General features: G+C 51.2%; 2 protein-coding genes across 6 annotated transcripts; one reads left to right on the top strand and one right to left on the bottom strand.

The window, feature by feature from the left end:
* Positions 1 to 184: 184 nt before the first annotated feature.
* Pheta2 (PH domain containing endocytic trafficking adaptor 2) lies at positions 185 to 7,584 on the bottom strand. 4 transcript variants are annotated; one of them, XM_074084597.1, is made up of 3 exons: positions 7,458 to 7,584; positions 3,954 to 4,027; positions 185 to 2,464 (listed from the first exon to the last, which is right to left on the bottom strand). In XM_074084597.1, exon 3 carries the CDS (start codon positions 2,448 to 2,450, stop codon positions 1,671 to 1,673), a length of 780 nt encoding a protein of 259 aa, XP_073940698.1. In that variant the 5' UTR covers positions 2,451 to 2,464; positions 3,954 to 4,027; positions 7,458 to 7,584; the 3' UTR covers positions 185 to 1,670. The 4 variants fall into 4 exon arrangements, with proteins under 4 accessions (XP_073940698.1, XP_020023797.2, XP_020023799.2 ...); XM_020168208.2 differs by lacking the exon at positions 7,458 to 7,584 and adding an exon at positions 5,317 to 6,992; XM_020168210.2 differs by lacking the exon at positions 7,458 to 7,584 and adding an exon at positions 5,134 to 5,289.
* Positions 7,585 to 7,634: 50 nt separating this feature from the next.
* On the top strand, positions 7,635 to 16,769 carry Naga (alpha-N-acetylgalactosaminidase). Of its 2 annotated transcripts, none has more exons than XM_020168211.2 (10): positions 7,635 to 7,840; positions 8,251 to 8,330; positions 9,034 to 9,169; positions 9,638 to 9,809; positions 10,272 to 10,449; positions 10,758 to 10,852; positions 11,588 to 11,749; positions 14,201 to 14,398; positions 15,489 to 15,632; positions 16,100 to 16,769. In XM_020168211.2, the coding sequence occupies exons 2-10, from the start codon at positions 8,315 to 8,317 to the stop codon at positions 16,238 to 16,240; spliced, it is 1,242 nt and encodes a 413-aa protein (XP_020023800.1). In that variant the 5' UTR covers positions 7,635 to 7,840; positions 8,251 to 8,314; the 3' UTR covers positions 16,241 to 16,769. The 2 variants fall into 2 exon arrangements, with proteins under 2 accessions (XP_020023800.1, XP_073940696.1); XM_074084595.1 differs by lacking the exon at positions 7,635 to 7,840 and adding an exon at positions 7,874 to 7,998.
* Positions 16,770 to 19,648: the final 2,879 nt, after the last annotated feature.

The raw sequence follows: 19,648 nt of genomic DNA, 5'->3' as shown, positions 1-19,648 counted from the left end.
TCACCCGCCCGGCGCGGTGGCGTCACGAGCACGACGCCGACGCTCCATTTCCTCCTCCTCCTCCTCCCCCCGGCCTCTGGTGGGCGGGGCCATCAGCTCAGGGGACCCCGAGTGTGCAGCCTGCTGTCGTTGTTCCTGCACCCGACCGCCAGGAGACTGTTGAAATAAGCTTAAGGAGCCAAAATGAGTAATAATGAAAAAACTTTACTTAGTGTTTGACTCTATAAAAAAAACTGCAACACTTAAAAAAGTCACCAAAGCCTGTAGTATAACTGTGTACCTATATAACAGGTGCAGTGGGCTGCGGGCTTCCCATAATAGGGCTGGGAAACAAGCTGAGCGGAACCGAAATGGGGCCTGAGTGACATCTCGGCCACCTGGAGATAAGAGGCTCTGAGCTCAGCCTGAGGCCTAGTTGGGTCTTGGTCGGGCAGCCCAAGACCCTAATAAAGCAGAGGAAGGCTGGGAAAGGGTAGATTTTGTGTTTGGAAAGGGAGATGTCTGGCCAGACCCTACGTCTTCCCGCCAACCACTCTACTATCATATCCCTAACAGAGACAGGTGAGTCTGACCTCTGACTCTGGACTCAGCCATTCTCCCCCCCACCCCCAACAACAATAAAAAAAAGAAAACATTTAGCATGATGCTAGAGAGAGTAACAATGAGAGTACTTGGCCGGTAAAACCTACAGGACAAGCAGGAGTGTGACAGAGTTCCCAGGTAGTTTCACTCAAAAGTTCCAGGAGCAGGAACACTTTGTATGGGAATCCAGCCAGGAGAGGTTTTATCCCAAGGTACCAGGAATCCTGTGTCTAAACTTCTAGAATGCCCAGGACAAGGACTGGAGGTGTGGCTCAAGTGGTAGGGTGCTTGACTAGAATGCCCAGGACTGAGAACCAAAGAAACAAACTGCCTTTCCCCCCAATCACCTCCCCACCTCTGTAACTTTCCACTTGGCTCTAAGAGCTAGCTGATGAAGACAGAGCCCAGGAAGTGTTACTGTTGACTTAGAAAAGCTACCAGCTCTGCCCGGGGCAAGGTCCAGCACCATCTGTTGATAGTGCAGTGAGAGCAAAAGAAATCCCTTTTTATTGGCTGAAAGCCCTCTTCTCCAAAGAGCCCTACCCAAAACACAGAATGGGGGGTCACATGCCCAATCTTCCCCTCCCTCTCAGGAAGAGCTGGACCCAGAGGCCCTCTGACACAAAAAAATCCATTTTCTCTGACAATGTCAGCAGCCCTTCAAGCCAATACTGCTGACAGACTCTGGGATTCAGATGCACACAAGATTTCCTGTGTTGGAAATTATGGCTATAGAATCTAGTGTGCAGGTCGAATGTAGGGTAGCCCCATGTCCTTCATTTCACTAACTTTCCCTGAGGGGGGGGCAGCCCAGCACAGAGTCAGGAGACTTGGGGCTGCTCTAGGTGTTGTGCAAGCCAGCTTTCTTCTCTGGGTCTCAGAAAATAAAAAAGTTTGGAAGTCATGACTCCTTAGTCCTCTCCAGGCACAAGGGAGGATATGGAACTTGGAGAAGTCCTAAAGAGCAAGAGGAAGAGAAACCCCACCCGCCCACCGGCAACCACTTTGGAAATGAGTAAACATTTAACTCTGCACTGGCCCTAGTGTCCTAACCAGCAGGACAGGGCCACAACTAGAAGGATGCAGGCTCAGGGCCTGTCCTGTTGCTTGTATTCTGGCTGACTCCCCCGAGCCCTCTGCTGCCATCCCCGCCTCAGCTCCATGATCTCCTGGCCATACCAGTTGTGCAGGGTAGAAAAGCAGGAGGTCTCAGGGGACACAGGGCTCTGCCCCCTGCTTAGGAGGAGGCTGGCAGGGCTCTGCAACTCCCACTCAGCCAAATCCCGCCCTGCTAGCCTGCTGCCCACTTCTTCGGTGGAGCCCACACGGCTGCAATCCCTGGGGAGAAAATGACCATTCTCCCTGCTTGGAGACCAGTGACCAGGGGCCTGCAGCTTGTGGCAGCTGGCAACGGTCTTCCAGGATGCACAGCGATGCAAGGCCAGGCTCTGGCGGGCATCCTGCAACTGGCTCTCCAGCTCTCGCACCACCAGACGCATGTAGCCAAAGCTGGCTCGAGACAGCGCCTTCACCCAGGCCTCCTGGGCCGCCTGCCCATCTGCGGCCAGTAGGTGTGGGCGCACTCCGGGGGCATCAAAGCGGATGGCGAAGGCAAACTCCTCTGGCACGGGGGCCTCTGCCAGCTCCACTGTACAGCCCTCCAGCACCACCAGGCTCAGCGGGGCCCGACCCTCCTGACTTTCAAAGGAGAACAGCAGGTTGCCCTTGAGGACAAACCAGCATCTTCGGCCAGTGCCACTGGGGGTAGGTGGGGTTCCTGGGCCCCCCCAAGTGCGCAGGAAGCCTGTGTGGTCTGCAGGGGAGTCACTCAGGGCGTAGTGGACCACACTCCTCTTGTTCAGCTTCATGATTCTCACAAGAACTGTAAGGTGGAGAGAAGTGGCCGTGGATTAGACAGGGAGGTGGCTCCACTGGAGAAGGGGGCTGGCTCTGGAGGAGACCTGGGCTGCTCTGGGGCCTGTATTTGCTTGCTGTGTCCATGGGCTCTTCTGTTTTCATCTGTGAATTAGGAAAGTTTTCCCTGCCTTTTCTCTCTTTCATAGGGTCATGCAAAAAACTAGACATCAGAAGACTCAAAGGAAGAGATAATGACTGTATCAGAAAAGGAGGCATGGGAGGACCTAGAAATGGCTTTTTAAAACTCAAAGAAAGCCAGGCGCCAGGGGCTCACACCTGTAATCTTAGCTTCTCAGGAGGCAGAGATCAGGAGGAATGTGGTTCAAGGTCAGCCTGGGCAAAACAGAAGCAAGATATACACACAAAAAAAGGGCTGGCAGAATGGCTCAAGTGGTAGAGCACCTGCCTAGCAAGTGTGAGGCCCTGAGTTCAAACTCTAGTGCTGCCAAAAACAAAAACAAAGCCAGGCATGGTAGTGTAGTATATGCCTGTAATCCTAGGCTAGCACTGGGAAGCTAAAACAGGAGGAATGCAAATTCGAGGCCAGCCTAGGCTACATAGTAAGACCCAAAACACAAAAACTAAAAAGTAAGACTCAAAACACAAAAACTAAAAAAAGCAAAACAAAGTAAAAAAACAAACAGCTGAGAATGGTGGCCTGAACTGGTGATGTTAAGAGAACAACTTGTGACATTAACAAGTTGTTAGTGAAGCATCTTGCTGACCAGCAGCTCCCACTGCTGTCATTTTCCCATGTTGTGGAAAATGACAACCCCTGTCTGACCATCCAAGGCCAATTGGACAGATGGGAGAAGTTGAGGACACATAACCCAGTCTGTGGAAGTTAATGGCACATTAACCCAGTTTTCCAGGACTGACCATGTCCATAGACATGGCCCATGGAGGGTGCACGCTTGCTTTGCTTTCACTTTGCTCTGCATTAATAAACCTGCTCCTGCATAAATGCTCTGCGTCCATCCTTGAATTCTTTCTCTGACAAGGCCAAGAACTTTCTGGACTTGGTGACCCAGATCTGGTAACAAAACCATGGCGCTTCAACCATCCTCTAACTTGGGGCCTTCTCAACTCCAATTCTGAGGACAAAGTTCCAGGGAGTCCATGACCTTCCTGGGCATCTGTTAGCCTGAATTGTCCTTTACTAAGAATCTGCAGATTTCAGATCTAGATGAGTGCAGACAGGGCAAGTCAGATGGGGACCTACTCTGTACACAAAATGTGGGACAAACCAATATATGGCTGAGAAGGACCAACCACAGGTGCTGACTGCTGTTGTCTCGAGGATCATATATGACCTCTATCCTCTGCACTCATGGAAAACAAGACTAGAGCACTGAAGGGGAAAGGCCCTAAGTCAGTGGCCAGGGAGCACCAGCACTTGGTCTCCTAGTTCCTTTCCTTCTAGGGGGAAGTCTTGGCTGCCATGAGGAACTTACCAGCAAAGCTCACAGCACAAGGGCAGAGGCCTCTTGTCTGGCCTCACAGTTCAGCCACATGGCTCCCAGGAAGCCTGCAAGACAATTCTCAAAGAATGAGAATTCTGCCTTTGGGGCCTAGTGAAACCACCACCTTCTTGACCCCTGATAGTCCCCCACCCATCACCTGCTCTGGGCACCTAGGAACAATTCAAGGTCCCATTACCTTGATTTTCCCTTGTCAGACCTCAGCTCCCTGCCCTGAGGCCAGGTCAGAGTCAAGTGCTCATATATTCTTGCTTTCCCTTCTAGCCTTTGTCCCATTTTGTAGTGTTCTGTGGGCTTTAGGTCACCTAATCAAAGCCTTGCTTGATCACCATACCCAAGGTGGCTCTGATCAGCAAGGTGGCCTGATCTGAGGTCATCTGACCAGCAGTCCCCTCATTTCTGGTTTTGTCTCCTTCCTCCCACAATAATCACATTTGTCACTACAGCGCTGTTCCCATTCGAAGAATGTCTAGGGCGGGACTCCTCAGTAGCCCCCAATAATCGGCACCATGGGGGCTCGGGGAGGCTCTCAGGAAGTGTTTGTTGAATTCTTGGGACTGCATCAGTGGACAAAACAAAGGAGAGCCTACTCCCAGCGCGGGGAGACACGCTGTAAGGACGCAGAATTAAATGGCAATAAAGTTATCGACGTAACAAGTAATGAACTATAATAAATAACATAAGGGCCGGCTAGGAGAGAAAGGGCAGGCCCCGGATGGGGTAGCCGGGCAGGGAAGAAGGGCAGCCCGTCTGTTTGCGGAGGGGCGACCTGGGCGCGCGTGCTGGGCGCGCGGTGGGGTCACAGCCCGCGGCGCTGTCCCCTCCTCCCCTCCGGGCGCCCTGCTCTCCACTGCTGCGGCTGCGAGGCCCGGCCTCTCGCCGGCGCACAGCGGCTTTCCGGATTCTTTTGTTGGCCGAGCCACGAGCTGGCGGCGTCGAGCGGTCCGGCCAGTGGCCTCGGCCCCTGAAAGGGGTCGCCGCGGTCCGGACCTCCCCGCGAGCCGCAGGCCGATGGAACTGGCTGCTCTCCCCACCCGCACCCCCGACCCCGGGTTCCCGATCAGCGCAGCGCGGCGCGGCGGTTCCCGCCACGTCTCCGCGGCCACGCCTTCCCAGGCCCGCCTCCTCCCGCAGCCCGCCTGGCCGCGCTCACCTCCCGCCTCCGAGCCCGCGCCAGCCCCGGAGCATGGCCCGCGGGATGGGCGGCAGCGCCCCCGGCGATCCGGCCTCGGGACTCCGTGCCTCCACCCGGCCCGTGAACTCGGCCGCGGGAGCCGGGAGACCTCGCCCGGGCGGCTGGAGTTACCGCCCCGGCCCCTCCCCGCCTAGTACTCACCAGGCCTTGGGATCCGCAAGGCCGCCTCCTGATCTACATCCGAGGGAAACTGAGGCCCGGGAGGGTGAGAACTGTCTGCCTGACCCACAGAGCTAGTCAATGAAGGGAGGCCTCGAACCCAGGGCCCCACATCAAGCTGAATGTCCACGGGCCTCCCACACAGCCCACCGCTGGGATAATTCGGAATCCTCCTCTATCCCCTACAGTCCCCCTCTCCCCGCCCAGCCCTCTAGCAGAGCCAAGCCACGCAAGGCCTCGGCTTGGGCGCCTCCTAAGGGCAGCTCCTACATAGCCTGCAAAGCCCCGCTGAGTTATTCAACCAGATCTCTGGATTTACCAGATCTCTGGATTTGCCAGATCTCTGCCTCTGGAGCTTATCCATTTCTGCTTCCACCAGCCATCTGCAGCCCCATCATGGCCCCCAAGCCCTTCTGGGAGTAGGTCCACACATAGGCCCCCGTGAAATATTGCAAGACGGCTCAAAGGCAGGTTCCCAGAGGCCCTGGGTCAACATGAGCTTAACAGACTGCCCTAAAACTTGTGGGTGCCACCTCAGAGCCCTTGCTTTTGCAGTTCCTGCAGCCAAGACAGCCCTTCTTTCTCACCCCCACACCCCAACTCCACACCCTAGCCTCAGGGTTGCTTCATATCCTTTAGATCTCTGCTCAGATGTGCCCTCCTTAACCTGTCAAAGTTGAGCAGCCTACCCTTAGGCTTCCATTACATCCCTGGGTTGTATTTTCAATATACTAACCACTATAGTAAACTTCATTAAGTCATGCTTTTATTTCTTGTTCATCGTGTCTCTTTCATTAACTCTTATTAATAGTATAAATTATAATAAATGTGTTAGAAGGTAATAATTGTGTGGAAAAAACAGAGCAGAGTAAGGGAGATTGGGAGTTCTGGGGGTGGGACTGTTACTATTTTAAATAGAATGATAAGGGTAGACCTCACTGAGAAGGTGGCATTTGACAAATATTTGAAGGAGCTGTGTATAGCTAGAAGAGCATTCCAGGCAGAGGTTACAGCCAGTGCAAAGGCCCTGAGGCCTGCAAAGGAAGTCAGCAAGCTGGGAGGAGGTCTGGAGGGAGGCAGGAGATGGGATCCATTGCAAGACTTAATAAAACTAAGTAAACTCCAGACTGAGGGAGCAGCCATGGCAGGGTTTTCAGACAGTAGTGACTAGAGCTGGGTTTTCAAGGGTACTCTGGTTACCATGGAACGAATAAATGTAGGTGAGGATGTAGAGGGGCAATGACATTGGTGACTCCACAATGTCATTGGAGAGGATGAGAGAGGCACTTTAGAAGCAGACACATAAAAGGGCATGGGAAACAACAGGCTTCTCTGAGAAACAACAAACCTCTCACCAAAATACCAGATGCAGCTGCACAGTATGGGTAGTGGGCCCCAAGGCCAGGACAAGTTGGGCAGATTTCAAGGCCAGGACGAGCTGACCAGGCCTTCTTGGAATGTTCAGCTTGATAAGAAGAAGGACGGACAGGTGGTCAAGTTCTGCGGGAAGCTGACTTGGCGCCAACCAATCACAAATACAGTTCCAAGGTAGACAGGTTGGACCTAAGCCAGTTAGTGCGCTCTAGCATTCCTAGACTTGAGCCATCGTTGCGCTTAACTCCGGCGCTAAGTCCCGCCCTCTGGATAAACTTTGTGCTTGCTTTTCTCGTCACTCCTGGTCCCCTGCCTTCAGTCATCGACCCTGCCCGCACACAAACTCGGGATCAATAATCCAGTAACGAGAAGGCTGCTGTAATAGTCCACGCGAGATGTGAGGGGGCCCCCCGAGCGGTCCGGGGCAGCCAGGTTTGGGATGGATTTTAAAGGTAGAGGGGGAGGGTTTGCAGAGCACTGGACGTGAAGGGTGAGGAAAAGAGGAACCAGGGAGCATTCCAAGGTTTTGACTGGAGCACCCAGAAGAGGGGCTACCACTACCTGAGACAAGGAAGGTAGCAGGTGTTGGGTTTGGGGCCAGTTATGGTGGAAATCCAGTAGCCATCCAAGTGGAGGCGAACACATTAGCGTGTGGCACTTGAGTGACTGAGGGACATTTGCAATGTCTGGACCAACAGCCCCGTGAGTGTAGGTTGGGGGAAGCCAGCCTCCCGCTGTTTTGCTCTCACCCATCTTCCCTGCAGTGCATATTCATTTCCAGCACCATTTCTGAGCGGTCTACTAAGGGCGGTGTTTCAGGACACGCTCTTTCCTCTTGAAGCCCTCAGCATATTCACCGCACGGCTCCTCACAGAACGCCCACAGCGCCCGCCACCGTCTGCACGCTCCCGCTCGTGCCTGCCTCGGGAGCGCGCGGAGCTGAAGTTCAAAGGGGCGGGACGTTGGGAGGATCTGGCTCATAGAGGGTGGGGCATTTTGTTGCTAGGGGGATTCTGATAGGTTGTGCTGGAAGCCGTCAGGCCCCGCCCCCACTGGAACGAGACAGATGAATCAGAGGACCCCGAGCTGCCAGGGGACGCGGAGGTGCGGCTTGGCCTGAGCTAGCGGAAGGGTCAGTTTGACGGCTGGGAACTCGCGGCGCGGGGACGATGGGCTTGAGATTCTCGGGGGCCGAAGGGGAGAACCCGGACCGGATGGGAGTTGGGATCCTGGTTGGGCCCAGCGCCCCGGCTCTTCCTCGGGCTAGTCGCTGCGCCCTTTCTGACTCTGGTCTGGCCGATGGCCGCCCTTAGGCGCCCAGGGCTCCCAGCATCGCGAAAGGGGCGAGGGCTAATGTCCTGGACACCTCCCCTAGTATTTCTGAAGGGAGAGCCCAGACTCGGGAAGTTATGGCTGGGGGTGGGGTGACAGTAGTGAGGGAAACTTGTGGACCGAGAGTGAGATCCATACCCAAGGTTAAGGGCGGCAGGGGTGCCAGGCTGCCGTGACCTCAGTGCTTTTCTAGCATCTCTTATCTTTCAGAGTCCAACATATAAAGGTGATAAGAGCAGATCTGGTCAGGTCCTGAGACGCTGGGTCCAAAGCAATGGTGCTGAAGACAGGTACCTACACCTACCAGGGGAAGGTGACGGTTTTGGGAGGGAGTGGACGACTGCCAGGAAGAAGTTCTGACCCTGTAATGTCAGTCCTTCTTCCCTGATGTGGGCATGCGAGGAGACTTGTTCCTCACTTTTATTGGAGCTGGGCCAGGAAAGGCAAGCAGGCTCCCTACCCAGGAATCCGTTCCTTCTTTCACTTCCTGTCTCATCCCCATTTCCCCAAATGCAAAGGCCCTATCTTAGGTGATACCAACTTGTGTTACATCCCTGTAAAGTGGGTACAGTATCTTCTCCATAAGGAAACTGAAGCCCAAGAAGGAAAGGTGAGCAGCTGGGTCTAAGTCTATTCTGGAGGACCTCTTAGGTCCTTTGGAGGCTTTGAGGTTCTGTAGTAGTAAACAGAGAGCCCTGGGACCTAGAAAACCTGGAGGCTGGCCTGCAGGGGAAGAGGAGCTGGTCAGGGGTATAGGAAGGACAAGACTTCAGGTGTCAGTTTTGCTGATTCCCACCTTGCTATGGTAACAAGAAGTGGGGAGCCAGGCTTTGAATCCATGGCCTTGCCCCATTACTACACTGCACTTGCCAGTCCTTGCAGGAATCTGGTTCACCCTAATGTATAGGCAGTCTCTGCAGGGCTGTGGCTGGGTGAGATGAGGGCCAGGGCTGTGGGAGTCATTCACAGTCACCATCACGTCCTCCTCCCCAGTGCTGTTGCTGGCCCAGGTGGCCCAGGTACTGATGCTGGAGAATGGGCTCATGCGGAAACCACCCATGGGCTGGCTGGCCTGGGAACGCTTCCGCTGTAACATTGACTGTGTTGAGGACCCAAAGAACTGCATCAGGTGAGCAAATGCACCTGACAAAGCCTTTCCCAGGGCCTGCAGAGTGGGGGCAGGGGAGTAGAGGGGCAGCTAGCAAGGGGGCAAGGTCTGAACCACTAACTCCCAGTCCCAGAGACACTGCAGGCAGAAGAGACTTCAGAGATATCTGACACCCAGCCTCATGACCTACCTGGGGCCTCTGTGGGGCAGGGACCTTGAAGCGAAAGGAGATAAAAGGCCAGGCAGGCCCCACAAGCTTCCCCAGTCCTGCCCCTTGGCCTGGGGACCAGACCACTTCTTTTACCCCACCTTGCTTATGGCTCCTGACACATTCCTGGGAGGTCATTTACACTTATTACCTGGCTTAGTCCTCAGCTGATAGTAGGGACATGGTTTTTATAGTCTGTGCTCACACTCAGAGCTGAGGAAAGGACGGGGCAAGAGCCAGGCTGGGCCAATGACCAGCACCTTCCTCCTGCCCCCTGCTAGTGAGCAACTATTCATGGATATGGCTGACCGCCTGGCCCAGGATGGATGGCGGGACCTGGGCTACGTATACCTCAACATTGATGATTGCTGGATTGGCGGGCGTGATTCCAAAGGCCGTCTGGTGCCTGATTCCAAGCGCTTCCCCCATGGCATTGCCTTCCTGGCTGACTACGTGAGTCCCAGCCCTGCCTCTTAGCCTGAGGGCCACCCCACTCCTTTCCCTTCACCTGCTTGGAGTTCATATACACAGTTCCTGCTTGAGAACTGTTTGGTGGTGGAAACTGACAAATGTGCACCTACTTTTGGCTCATGGAAGTGAGTTGCAAAGGACACCTTATTCTGCCTGAGACTCCAGGAAAATGCCCTGGAGGTGGCAGCTAGTTCTAGAGGTGATTCCAGAGAGAGGGCCTTTAAGGAAGAAATAAAGGCCTTGAGGCAAGAGACAGCTGGAACGTGTATGTGTGTTGCAGGGAGGGTGGGTCACAGCTAGCAGAAGCCAGCCAGCAGCTGAGACATCTCTCCTTTGGTCAGTGGGAACCACTGAAGGTTTTAATGGTCCCCGGTCAGGTATCCTGTGAGGAGAGGCTCTCTGAAGGTTCCACTTGAGCCCACTGTATCCTCAACCTCCCAACAGGCTCATTCCCTGGGCCTGAAGCTGGGCATCTATGCGGACATGGGCAGCTTTACCTGCATGGGCTACCCTGGCACCACACTAGACAAGGTGGAGCAAGATGCTCAAACCTTCGCTGAGTGGAAGGTGGATATGCTGAAGCTGGATGGCTGCTACTCGACCTCTAAGGAACGGGCTGAGGGTGAGTTCCACAGCTGGCAGGGGTCTATCAGATAGATAGGGAGGATAGCCATGGGAGCTTGGTCTGTCTGTGTAGCCCCCAGCTATTTATTTCCCAACTACCCTTACCCAGGAGCTGAAGGGATTATGGCTCCAGGCTCCATAAAGTGAGGTGGTACCATAGCTGCCTCCCTGAGGCCTGGCACCCAGGAAATACTTGAGGCTCTGGGTGCAGGAGAGCCACTTCCTCTTTGGAGCCTTCTATTTGGTACAAAAAGATCCCAGACTATCTCCTGTATCTGCTCAGTTCTCAAATTGGGCTTTCTCCAGGGTACCCCAAGATGGCTGCTGCCCTGAACGCTACAGGCCGCCCCATTGCCTTCTCCTGCAGCTGGCCAGCCTATGAAGGGGGCCTCCCCCCGAGGGTAAGCCATTCTGTGTGCCTGCCTACTAGGGCCTGTATACAAGGGTTCCCCACACCAAGGCTTCCTTGCCCCCCATATGCCAGGCCTCAAGGAGGTGATCACCACAGCCAGGGCTACTCTCACAACAGTTGCCAACATACTTATTTGTAGGTGTCTAGAGACAAAGTCATAATGTCCTAAAGAGGGACTCAGCCAGCCCCTTTATCTGGGGGGCTGACAGGGTTGGCATCCAAGGCAGGAGAGTGGGGTGCCAGCACAGTGTCCAGCAAGTGGGCAGATTCCTGGGTGGTACCAAGTGGACTAAAGAGATCCAGACAGCTGGTGAGGCCAGACCTAGGCCAAGCCACAGAAAGGCCTCTCACTAGCTCCCACTCCAGCCCTTCTTACCTACCCCCTCCACATCTGCTACTAGGAGGGGGTGCTGTCATTGAGGGGAAATGGGGTGTGCATGTACATGGTGAGGAGCACTGTGGATTCACCAGCCTATAGGGAGGGAAGGCCTGGGCAGCCCCATAACAAGGCCAACCTTATTTGCATTGTTTCTCTTTTTGCTTCTTATCAGTGTTGTTGCTGTTTAATGCTTCCTGGTAAGATATCTCAGAGGGTTCTTGTTAGCACAAACTTGAGATCGTATTCTCTTCCTCCTTCCCAACCTGTCTACTGAGCCTCCCTAGCCCCTGGGTGGCCCCAGAACCAGGGTGACTGGTGTTGGACTCTGCCTTCCCTAACATCCAGGTGAACTACAGTCTGCTGGCTGACATCTGCAACCTCTGGCGCAACTATGATGACATCCAGGACTCCTGGACAAGTGTGCTTTCCATCCTAGACTGGTTTGTGAACCACCAGGACGAACTGCAGCCAGTGGCCGGCCCTGGGCACTGGAATGACCCAGACATGGTACCAGCATGGAAGGGAATGGCCCTGGGCTCACCATCCATGCCAGCCCTGCTCCCCACTGTCTTGTGCTCTCTTCCTTCCAGGTGCTAGGTCAATCATTTCAGAAACGTGTCCCTTAACTGGGTATGTCAGGGTTTATCAGACTTGCCTACTAAGCTTGCCGAAGCTTGCTTATAGTTAAGGTTCAGGGCCCTGCCCTCCCACCTGCTTTTTGCATCAGAATGTGGGGAAGGACCTGGGAATGCCCATTGTTAATTCTGATGTTTCTTCTGAGAACTCTGACCATAGCAATCAACCATCCAGTGAGACGCTACTCCTCTAGGTGGTGAAGATCAGGATGAAAATCATACTGTTCCATGCTGTCTTGCCAACCCAGTACCCTTTCCCCATTTGCCACTGGCACCTTTTTTTGGGGGGGAGGGGTTGGGAAATTCCTGTTTTAATGCCTTATACCCTGTTGTCCTGAAAAACCCACCCAGTCCTGCCCCACTTTCCACAAGCACAACTGACCCTCAACCTGCTTCTGGTCCTTCCATCCTAGCTTAGTCATAGTAGCCCTGGCAATGTTTTTTTCCTCCCTTATTTGCATTGTTTCTCTTTTTGCTTCTTATCAGTGTTGTTGCTGCTTAATGCTTCCTGGAAAGATATCCTGTTCCCCCTTGGAAGTCCCTTCTTATTTATCATATCACTGACCATTCTAGATGGAATCATTAGTGATCTTATCTCCAGAGAACTTCCACAACATCTTATCCCAGACTCTTGAGTTTCAGGGGTTTTAGTCCAGGGTCCTTTGGCTTCATTGCTTCTGGACCTTTTGTTAGGACTTAGTTACATCCATTTGAAAACCCCAAATGCACTGGAGAATCTAAACAAGTTATGCAAGAAAGCCAGGTGTGGTGGGTATGGATGTGGTTGTTCAGGCCTATAATCCCAGCTACTCTGGAGGCTGAGGCAAAAGGATCTCAAATTCAAGAAGGGTCTAGAAAAGTTAGCAAGACTAGGGGCATAGTTTGAGTGACAGAGTGCTTACCTAGCAAGTGTGAGGCCCTGGGTTCAATCTCTAGTACCAAAAAAAAACCCAACAACTTTGAGAATTAACAAGCAATTTAACTCTGTTCATCTCCCAAATGTCATCAAGTAGGGAGCACTTGCTGCCATGGGCAGCCCAAGAGCTGTACAATGAATTCTATTCCTGCAGTCCTATTTTAAACCAAAATAATGAGACTTTTGGGTTTTAAAACATCAATTCATCCTGTCCTTGGATCAGTGATCTTGTTTAGGCAATGTGTAGTCAATATGGGCTGCCCTACCACCCCACCCCCACCCCCTCACCCTGAGAACTGGAGGGGCGGGGCTTAAACAGCAGACACTGGTTTTTCTCACAGCTCCTCTGGTGAGGGCTTTCTTCCTCACAGAAGGTCAGCCACTTTCTTGCACTGTATCCTCACATAGACTCTCTGCATTTATGGAGAGAAGGAGGGAGCCCCTGGTGACTCTTAAATGTTGTTGTTATTGTTGGAAAAGGGATTGAATTTAGGGCCTCACGCTTGTTTGGCAGGTGCTCTACCAGTAGAGCCATGCCCCAGTCTTTAAAATAGTTTTATGGGTTCGGGTGCTGGTGGCTCACGCCTATAATCCTAGCTACTCAGGAGGCAGAGATCTTGAGGATTGTAGTTTGAAGCTAGCCGTGAACAAGTAGCTCTCCGGGCCTGGGTAAATGGTTCTTGAGACCCTATCTTGAAAAACCCATCACAAAAGAAAGTGGGGAGTGGTGCAGTAGCTCAAGCTATAAGAGCACCTGCTAGCAGGCGTGAGGCCCTGAGTTCAAACCCCAAAGCGGCCAAAGAAAGAAAATTAGTCTTATGCTTATCTGTTCATTTAATCAACAAGCATTTGCTGCCAATGGTGATTATAGTAATTGTCAATACTAAACCAGGTGGGGCCATTCTGGAAGAGCAAAACTTTCCTGCTTTGCAGTCCCTGCTCCAGCTTGCCACTTGCCTTGGGCAAATTACTTAATGTTTTCTGTGCTTCTGTTTGGTCATTGAAAAGTGAGAATAATGGTAGCTACTTTATATAGGGCTGTTTTGAGGGTTAAATGAAGTAACTCTAAAGTGCCTGGCATATAATCCACGAGTACCATGTGTCATTAGCCATAATTGCATCCTGACTGAATTGGTTCGTTGCCCTGTGGTCAGAAGTCCTTCTTGGTCCTTTCAGCTATGGCTAGAGCAGGTGGATGTCCATTTTCTGTCCCCATTTACAAACTTTTTGGCAACAAGATCCCATCTGATTATCTGGTCAACCTGCAATGCAACCACAGACTCATCACCTTGTGCTAATGCTCAGATGGAAAGTGTCTTGCTTTTGCCTTGGACACGTTTGACAATGGTCCTGATGCCCATCTCTCAGAAGAGAGAAGCACTGACTGTTCCTTTCCTCTGCCTCCAGCTGCTTGTTGGGAACTTTGGCCTCAGCTTTGAGCAAGCCCGGGCCCAGATGGCTCTGTGGACCATACTGGCAGCCCCCCTCTTCATGTCCACAGACCTGCGTACGATCTCCCCCCAGAACATGGACATTCTGCAGAATCCACTCATGATAAAAATCAACCAGGACCCCTTGGGCATTCAAGGACGCAGGATTCTCAAGGTACTGGAGCACAGGGGTTGGGAGAACAGAGAGGGCTAAGGAACTGGTCTGCCCCGAGAGCAAAGCTGCAATACTAGGTGACACTGGGAGTGGGGCTGGGTCTCTGAAATGCCCTCTTGGATCCCTTCTGGTTGCATGCAGTTAAATACTGATAGGTGATGCTCCAACTTCCTCCTCCTTGTCTGCATGAGAGCACAGCCAGAGAAGGACAGATCCTGAGAGGCAGGTGGGGATGAGTCACCACACAAGTACACAGAGAACAGTGAGGCATGAAGCTACTACACACAGGGGATGTCCTGCAGAGAATAAAGGGTTCCCTCCAGAGATTAAGGAATTACTTTAGTCAACGACTACTACTATACTATTACCACAACTGTATCTGCAGCTTACTTAGTGCCTACTGTGTGATGTGCTCTCTAAATACATTTTCTCAGCAAGGTAGACACTCTCCATTTTATCCCAAGGCTACACAATTGGGTGACATGAACTCACAAAACCTTTGGTCTTTGCACAAATTTTGACCTTGGTAAAAGGAAATCTACAAAACTGTAGAAGGCACCATACCACTAGTGATAACGAGAGGAGGTAGTCAGTCTCTGCCAAAGGTGCCAATGATGGAGCTGGGCCTGGGGAACCTTCCGGAGGATGAGACTCACCCTCAAGGCCAGCTCCACTGTGTGCCTTCACAGAGCCATGCTCCTCGTTGTTGTCACTGGACCGGGCCCTCCACCAAAGCACTCGCAGCTGTCTTGGGCAGCACTTGTGCTCTTGCTACTTTATTATTTCTGCCTTCATCCCTCCTATCATCCTACCATCCTGTGAGGCAGAGCCTCATACAGCATTTGTCTCGTCCCCTCCTCTGGGGCCTGGCACAGAACAGTTGTTAGATCTGCTGAGTAAAGGAAGGAAAGTACAGTTAGATAACTGGAATGCTAGCGGGCTGTAGCATCATCCTCAACCCTCTATGTGACACAGAGCTGTGGGCTGAGGAGGGAGGGTTGGGACATATCTCAAGGGAGGGCCAGGCAGAGGACTTCAGGGCCTGCCTGAGCAGGGAGACCAACCAGTGGCCATCTTTTCTTATGCCTAGGAAAAATCCCACATTGAAGTGTTCAAGCGGCCCCTTTCTGATGAGGCCATTGCTCTGGTATTCTTCAGCCGCAGGACTGACATGCCTTACCACTACCATGCCTCACTTGCACAGCTGAACTTCTCTCATACCAAAGTGTATGAGGTGAGTGCCCCTGGCTCAGAACTTCTGGCATCTGGTTTCCTTGGGAGGGCACTGCTGGGAGTGGTCCTCATTCACATGTAGCTTCCCCTGTGCTGTGGCTTTGGGCCTCTTGCAGGTTGCTAAGGGGCTTATGCAGGCCTGTGGCTGGTGTTGTTCCTTGCACTTGTGTTTCTGAGTAATGCAGATGGACCTACTGTGTATAAATGGGTTCCCTTAACCTTGCGGGCTGGTCCTTGCTCATTGGTCAGGCTTTGCTGCCATTGGTCCTCATGGTTTTCCACAGGGTGAGGCATTTAGTACTGGCTGTGCTTAGACATCTGTCAAATTTTGTTAGTGGAAAAATGACTTCTCAGGGCACATTGGAGGTCTAGCACAAACAGGCCAAAGTCCAGTCTTCTCTGACCTCTGAGGGGTTCGCTACACATCTCTTCTTATGCTGGTATCGGTGATATCCCTCCCTACTGCAGGCTCAGAATGTCTTCTCGGGTGATGTCATCAGTGGCCTCCGGGATGATACCAACTTCACAGTGACCATCAACCCTTCGGGGGTGGTGATGTGGTACCTGTATCCTATCAAGAACCTGGAGATGTCTGAGATGTTCCAGTAGTGAGGAGCTGAGATGTATGACAGGCTATGGTGGCCCCACCGAGCCATGGAGGCCATGGAGCCTTGGCATGCTGACGAGTGGGCAGGGTTTTCTCCCTCCTAGGTCTGCTCAGCGACCTGATCCCATCATACCCAAAGTGTAATTGAAGGACCAGGTTCCATGCCCTGCTCAAGTGTGGACGTTCTTGGAAACTTTTCTTGAGGAAATTTCCTGTGGCCTTCCTGGCCTCTTCTTACTTCCACAACTCTACAGATGTTGCTGAACCACTTGGCCAGCCTCCTGAGCCCCCACAGGCAGGGGCACTGATGCCCATCAGACTCTAGCCTCTGACCCTGTTGCTGACTCTGAAATCAGGATTTGGAACTTTTCTAATTAGGAATAGAGATCTGACCCTTTGCCTGAGACTCTCGTGAATCATGTGATTGGCTTTCCTACCTGGAGAAGGCCTTGTAGGTTGATAGCTCTTGAGAGTGAAGGTCAGAAAGGCCTTGGCTCCCTGAGGTCACCAATAAAGCTATTCTTTATTCAAGTAGTTGTAATATGGACCTGGGGCCATGGGCATCTTCAGTTAGGGACTCTAGGTGGCACTACCCAGGTTGCTGGCCTCACATGGAAAATGGGAGGGGCATCTTCTGACCCCACATTTTCCAAAGTGACCTGTAGAGATGATTTCCGTCTCCTGCAGATTACACTTTTCCTAGAAATGATAGACATCCCTGCTCTGCCTGGCACTGTGGTGGGCATAGTGGCCATACAGTGAGGCACAGTAGTGTTCCCAGGCCCTGCAGTTTGTGCTCTGTTAGCATTGTCCCCTGGTCTCAGCACCTCAGCTTGCTCTCCTCTTTGATGGCCCCACCCCACTTCCACTTCTTTATCTCTCCCAACTTGGCTGAGAAGGTGGTTAAGATTCCTCAGCTGTGTCCACAGACAAGTCTGGGGGTTCTTCCTATCTTTAAATCTATTTCCCACTCCTCTTCCTAAAAGAATAGCAGGTTTTTAGCTGACCCCTGTTGGTTCCCAGTCCCCAAGCCATCATCCTCTAGCTCAGGATATAGGACACCTGTTTTCCCTGATGGCCCTCTTTGGAAAGCTGATGGCAGAGCAGGTTAGCCAGGTCTTCATTCATTGAATGTGGGAACATGCAGTGCTGCAGGCTTTGCACCATCCTGTCCTGTGGCGTCTCTTCTGGGTAGACTTCCCATACTCGTTCCTTCAAGGTGTAAGGTTCTTATATCTAGAGTAGTACATAAAGAAGTGTACATTTCAGGATGCCATTTAAGATGACTGGAGCTTTGCTGATTAAGCCACCATATCGGATCAGTCTGGTAACTGAGTCACTACAGAAAGCTCCCTTTACCCAGTTGATGTCTTGAGGCTGTTAAGTCATTCAGGAAGACAGTTGAAGGCCTGTTACTCTGTGCATAGCTCCAGACTTGTGTCTTGGTCATAGTGCTGTTCAAGTAAAATGAAACGATACTGGGTGGGAACAATTCTCTTGCCATCTCCAGGAAGGAAGCTGGAGATGGGATTTCATGGAGTATAGGGATTTAAAGCATGATTTGGGAGTCAGGACCAGGGGTGAGTTGGACTTGACCAATTCCCTTACCTTTCAAATCCAGAGATGGTTGCATGTCTTGCCTTGTCCTGATGGATACCTGAATACCTGATGGATTCTATATCTTCACCCTTCATTCAACACACATGCTACCTATCTTCCAGGATACTGTGTTACTCCCTTCTACATAAAACCACTTAGGAACTCAATTACTTTTTCAAGGTAGCCTTGTTTGTATCCAGGGGTACCCATTTTTTTGCAGGGGTGGGGGGTTTAGGGAGGGGGAACTGGTGTTTGAATTCAGAGATTTGCCCTTGCTAGGCAGGTGTTCTACTACTTGAGCCAGCTCTTTTGTTTTGGTTATATTTGATATATGATCTCACATTTGTGGCTGGATCAGCTTTGGACCATGATCCTTCTATTTACACTTTCCACTTAGCTGGGATGACATGACAGGTATGTACCACTACACCCAGCTTTACTGGTTGAGATGGGGGCCTTGCAAACTTTTTGCCAGGGCTGGCCTCAAACAGATCCTTCCAAGTAGCTGGGATTATAGGGGTGAGCCACTGCACCTACCAGGGGCAATCCTCTTTTTATTACAGTACTGGGGTTTGAATTCAGAGCTTTGGGCTTGCTAGACAGGCACTCGAGCCATGCCTCCAATGGATAATCCTTTTAAAAATTTTTATCATGGCAATTTTCAAACACAAAAATAAGTACAATGAATCATCCCATGTACCTATCATATGGCCCCAATAACCATCAATTTATGCCATTGTTTCGTCTCTCCCCTTTTCTTTTGTGTATTTGAAAGCAAGTTTCAAAAACCCAAAATACTACTATGTACCTCTAATGGTCTCTGAAAAAAATATTACAACAAAACAATTTTCCTATCCAACAAAACAATTTCAAAATAACAATCTGTGTCCAGTTTTTGCTGTCTAAAAAAATCTTTCTTTTAATATAAACTCCACTAATAAATGGAGTTTCCACTGTGATATTTTCACATATGCACATAACGTACCCAAGTTTGGTTCATTCCCTCAAAGATATGTTTCTATACTTTGAATCCATGGTTCAGCAAAAATGGTCAATTCAGAACCCTGAAGTTTGCTCCCTCCATAAAAGCAATGAACACCTTGCCATGCATCAAAATCAACTTTAATAGGATTCTGGAAATTAACCAAAGGCTTGCAGCAACCCAGAGGGCATGCAGTTTGAAAAAAAAGTTTCAGTAAATATAGTAAGTTTCATGACATTGTAACTTTCCTTAGTAGCAAGTTTAATAGTTTACAATCATAGAGCTAAAGAAAGCCATATCTGTAAAGAATTAAAGAATAAAACAATACTCAACAAATAGTAACAAAGAGGAAGTTGAAGTTATATAATCCCAACTACTTGGGAGGCAGAGACAGGAAGATAGAGGTTCAAGGCCAGCCTGGGCAAAGTTATCAAGAGACCCTGTCTGAAAACCTAAAAGCAAAAGGACTGGTGGCAGGACTCAAGTGGTAGAGAACTTGCCTAGCAAGCATGAAGCCCTATGTCAATCCTCAGTACTGCAAAAAGAAGGAAAAATAGAAATTATAGGAGGGAACCAAAGAGAAATTCTGGAATTGGAAAGTACAATATCTGAGATGAAATATTCACCAGAGGGGTTCAACAGCAGACTTGACTAGGCAGGAAAAGAAGCCAACCTGACAAAAGGTATGTTGAAATTAACCTGGAGAACAGAAATATGAAGAATAAAGCCTCAGAGACCTGTGGGATACCATCAAGTATATCAAGTATACAGATAACACAAGAGGAAAGGAGTGGAATATGTCAGGAAATAATGGTTGAAAACTCCCACA

The sequence above is a fragment of the Castor canadensis genome, chromosome 8, assembly GCF_047511655.1.
Source record: "Castor canadensis chromosome 8, mCasCan1.hap1v2, whole genome shotgun sequence".
Classification (NCBI taxonomy): Eukaryota; Metazoa; Chordata; class Mammalia; order Rodentia; family Castoridae; genus Castor; species Castor canadensis.
Note: the sequence above shows the minus strand (reverse complement) of the source record. Positions and strands in the feature narration are given on the sequence as shown.

Bases quoted from the DNA above. Each gene is read 5' to 3' on its own strand.
- Pheta2 (XM_074084597.1), bottom strand. From the start codon at position 2,450: ATGAAGCTGAACAAGAGGAGTGTGGTCCACTACGCCCTGAGTGACTCC.
- Naga (XM_020168211.2), top strand. The intron at 9,810-10,271 runs GTGAGTCCCAGC...ACCTCCCAACAG, and splicing joins TTGCCTTCCTGGCTGACTAC to GCTCATTCCCTGGGCCTGAA. The intron at 10,450-10,757 runs GTGAGTTCCACA...GGCTTTCTCCAG, and splicing joins CTCTAAGGAACGGGCTGAGG to GGTACCCCAAGATGGCTGCT.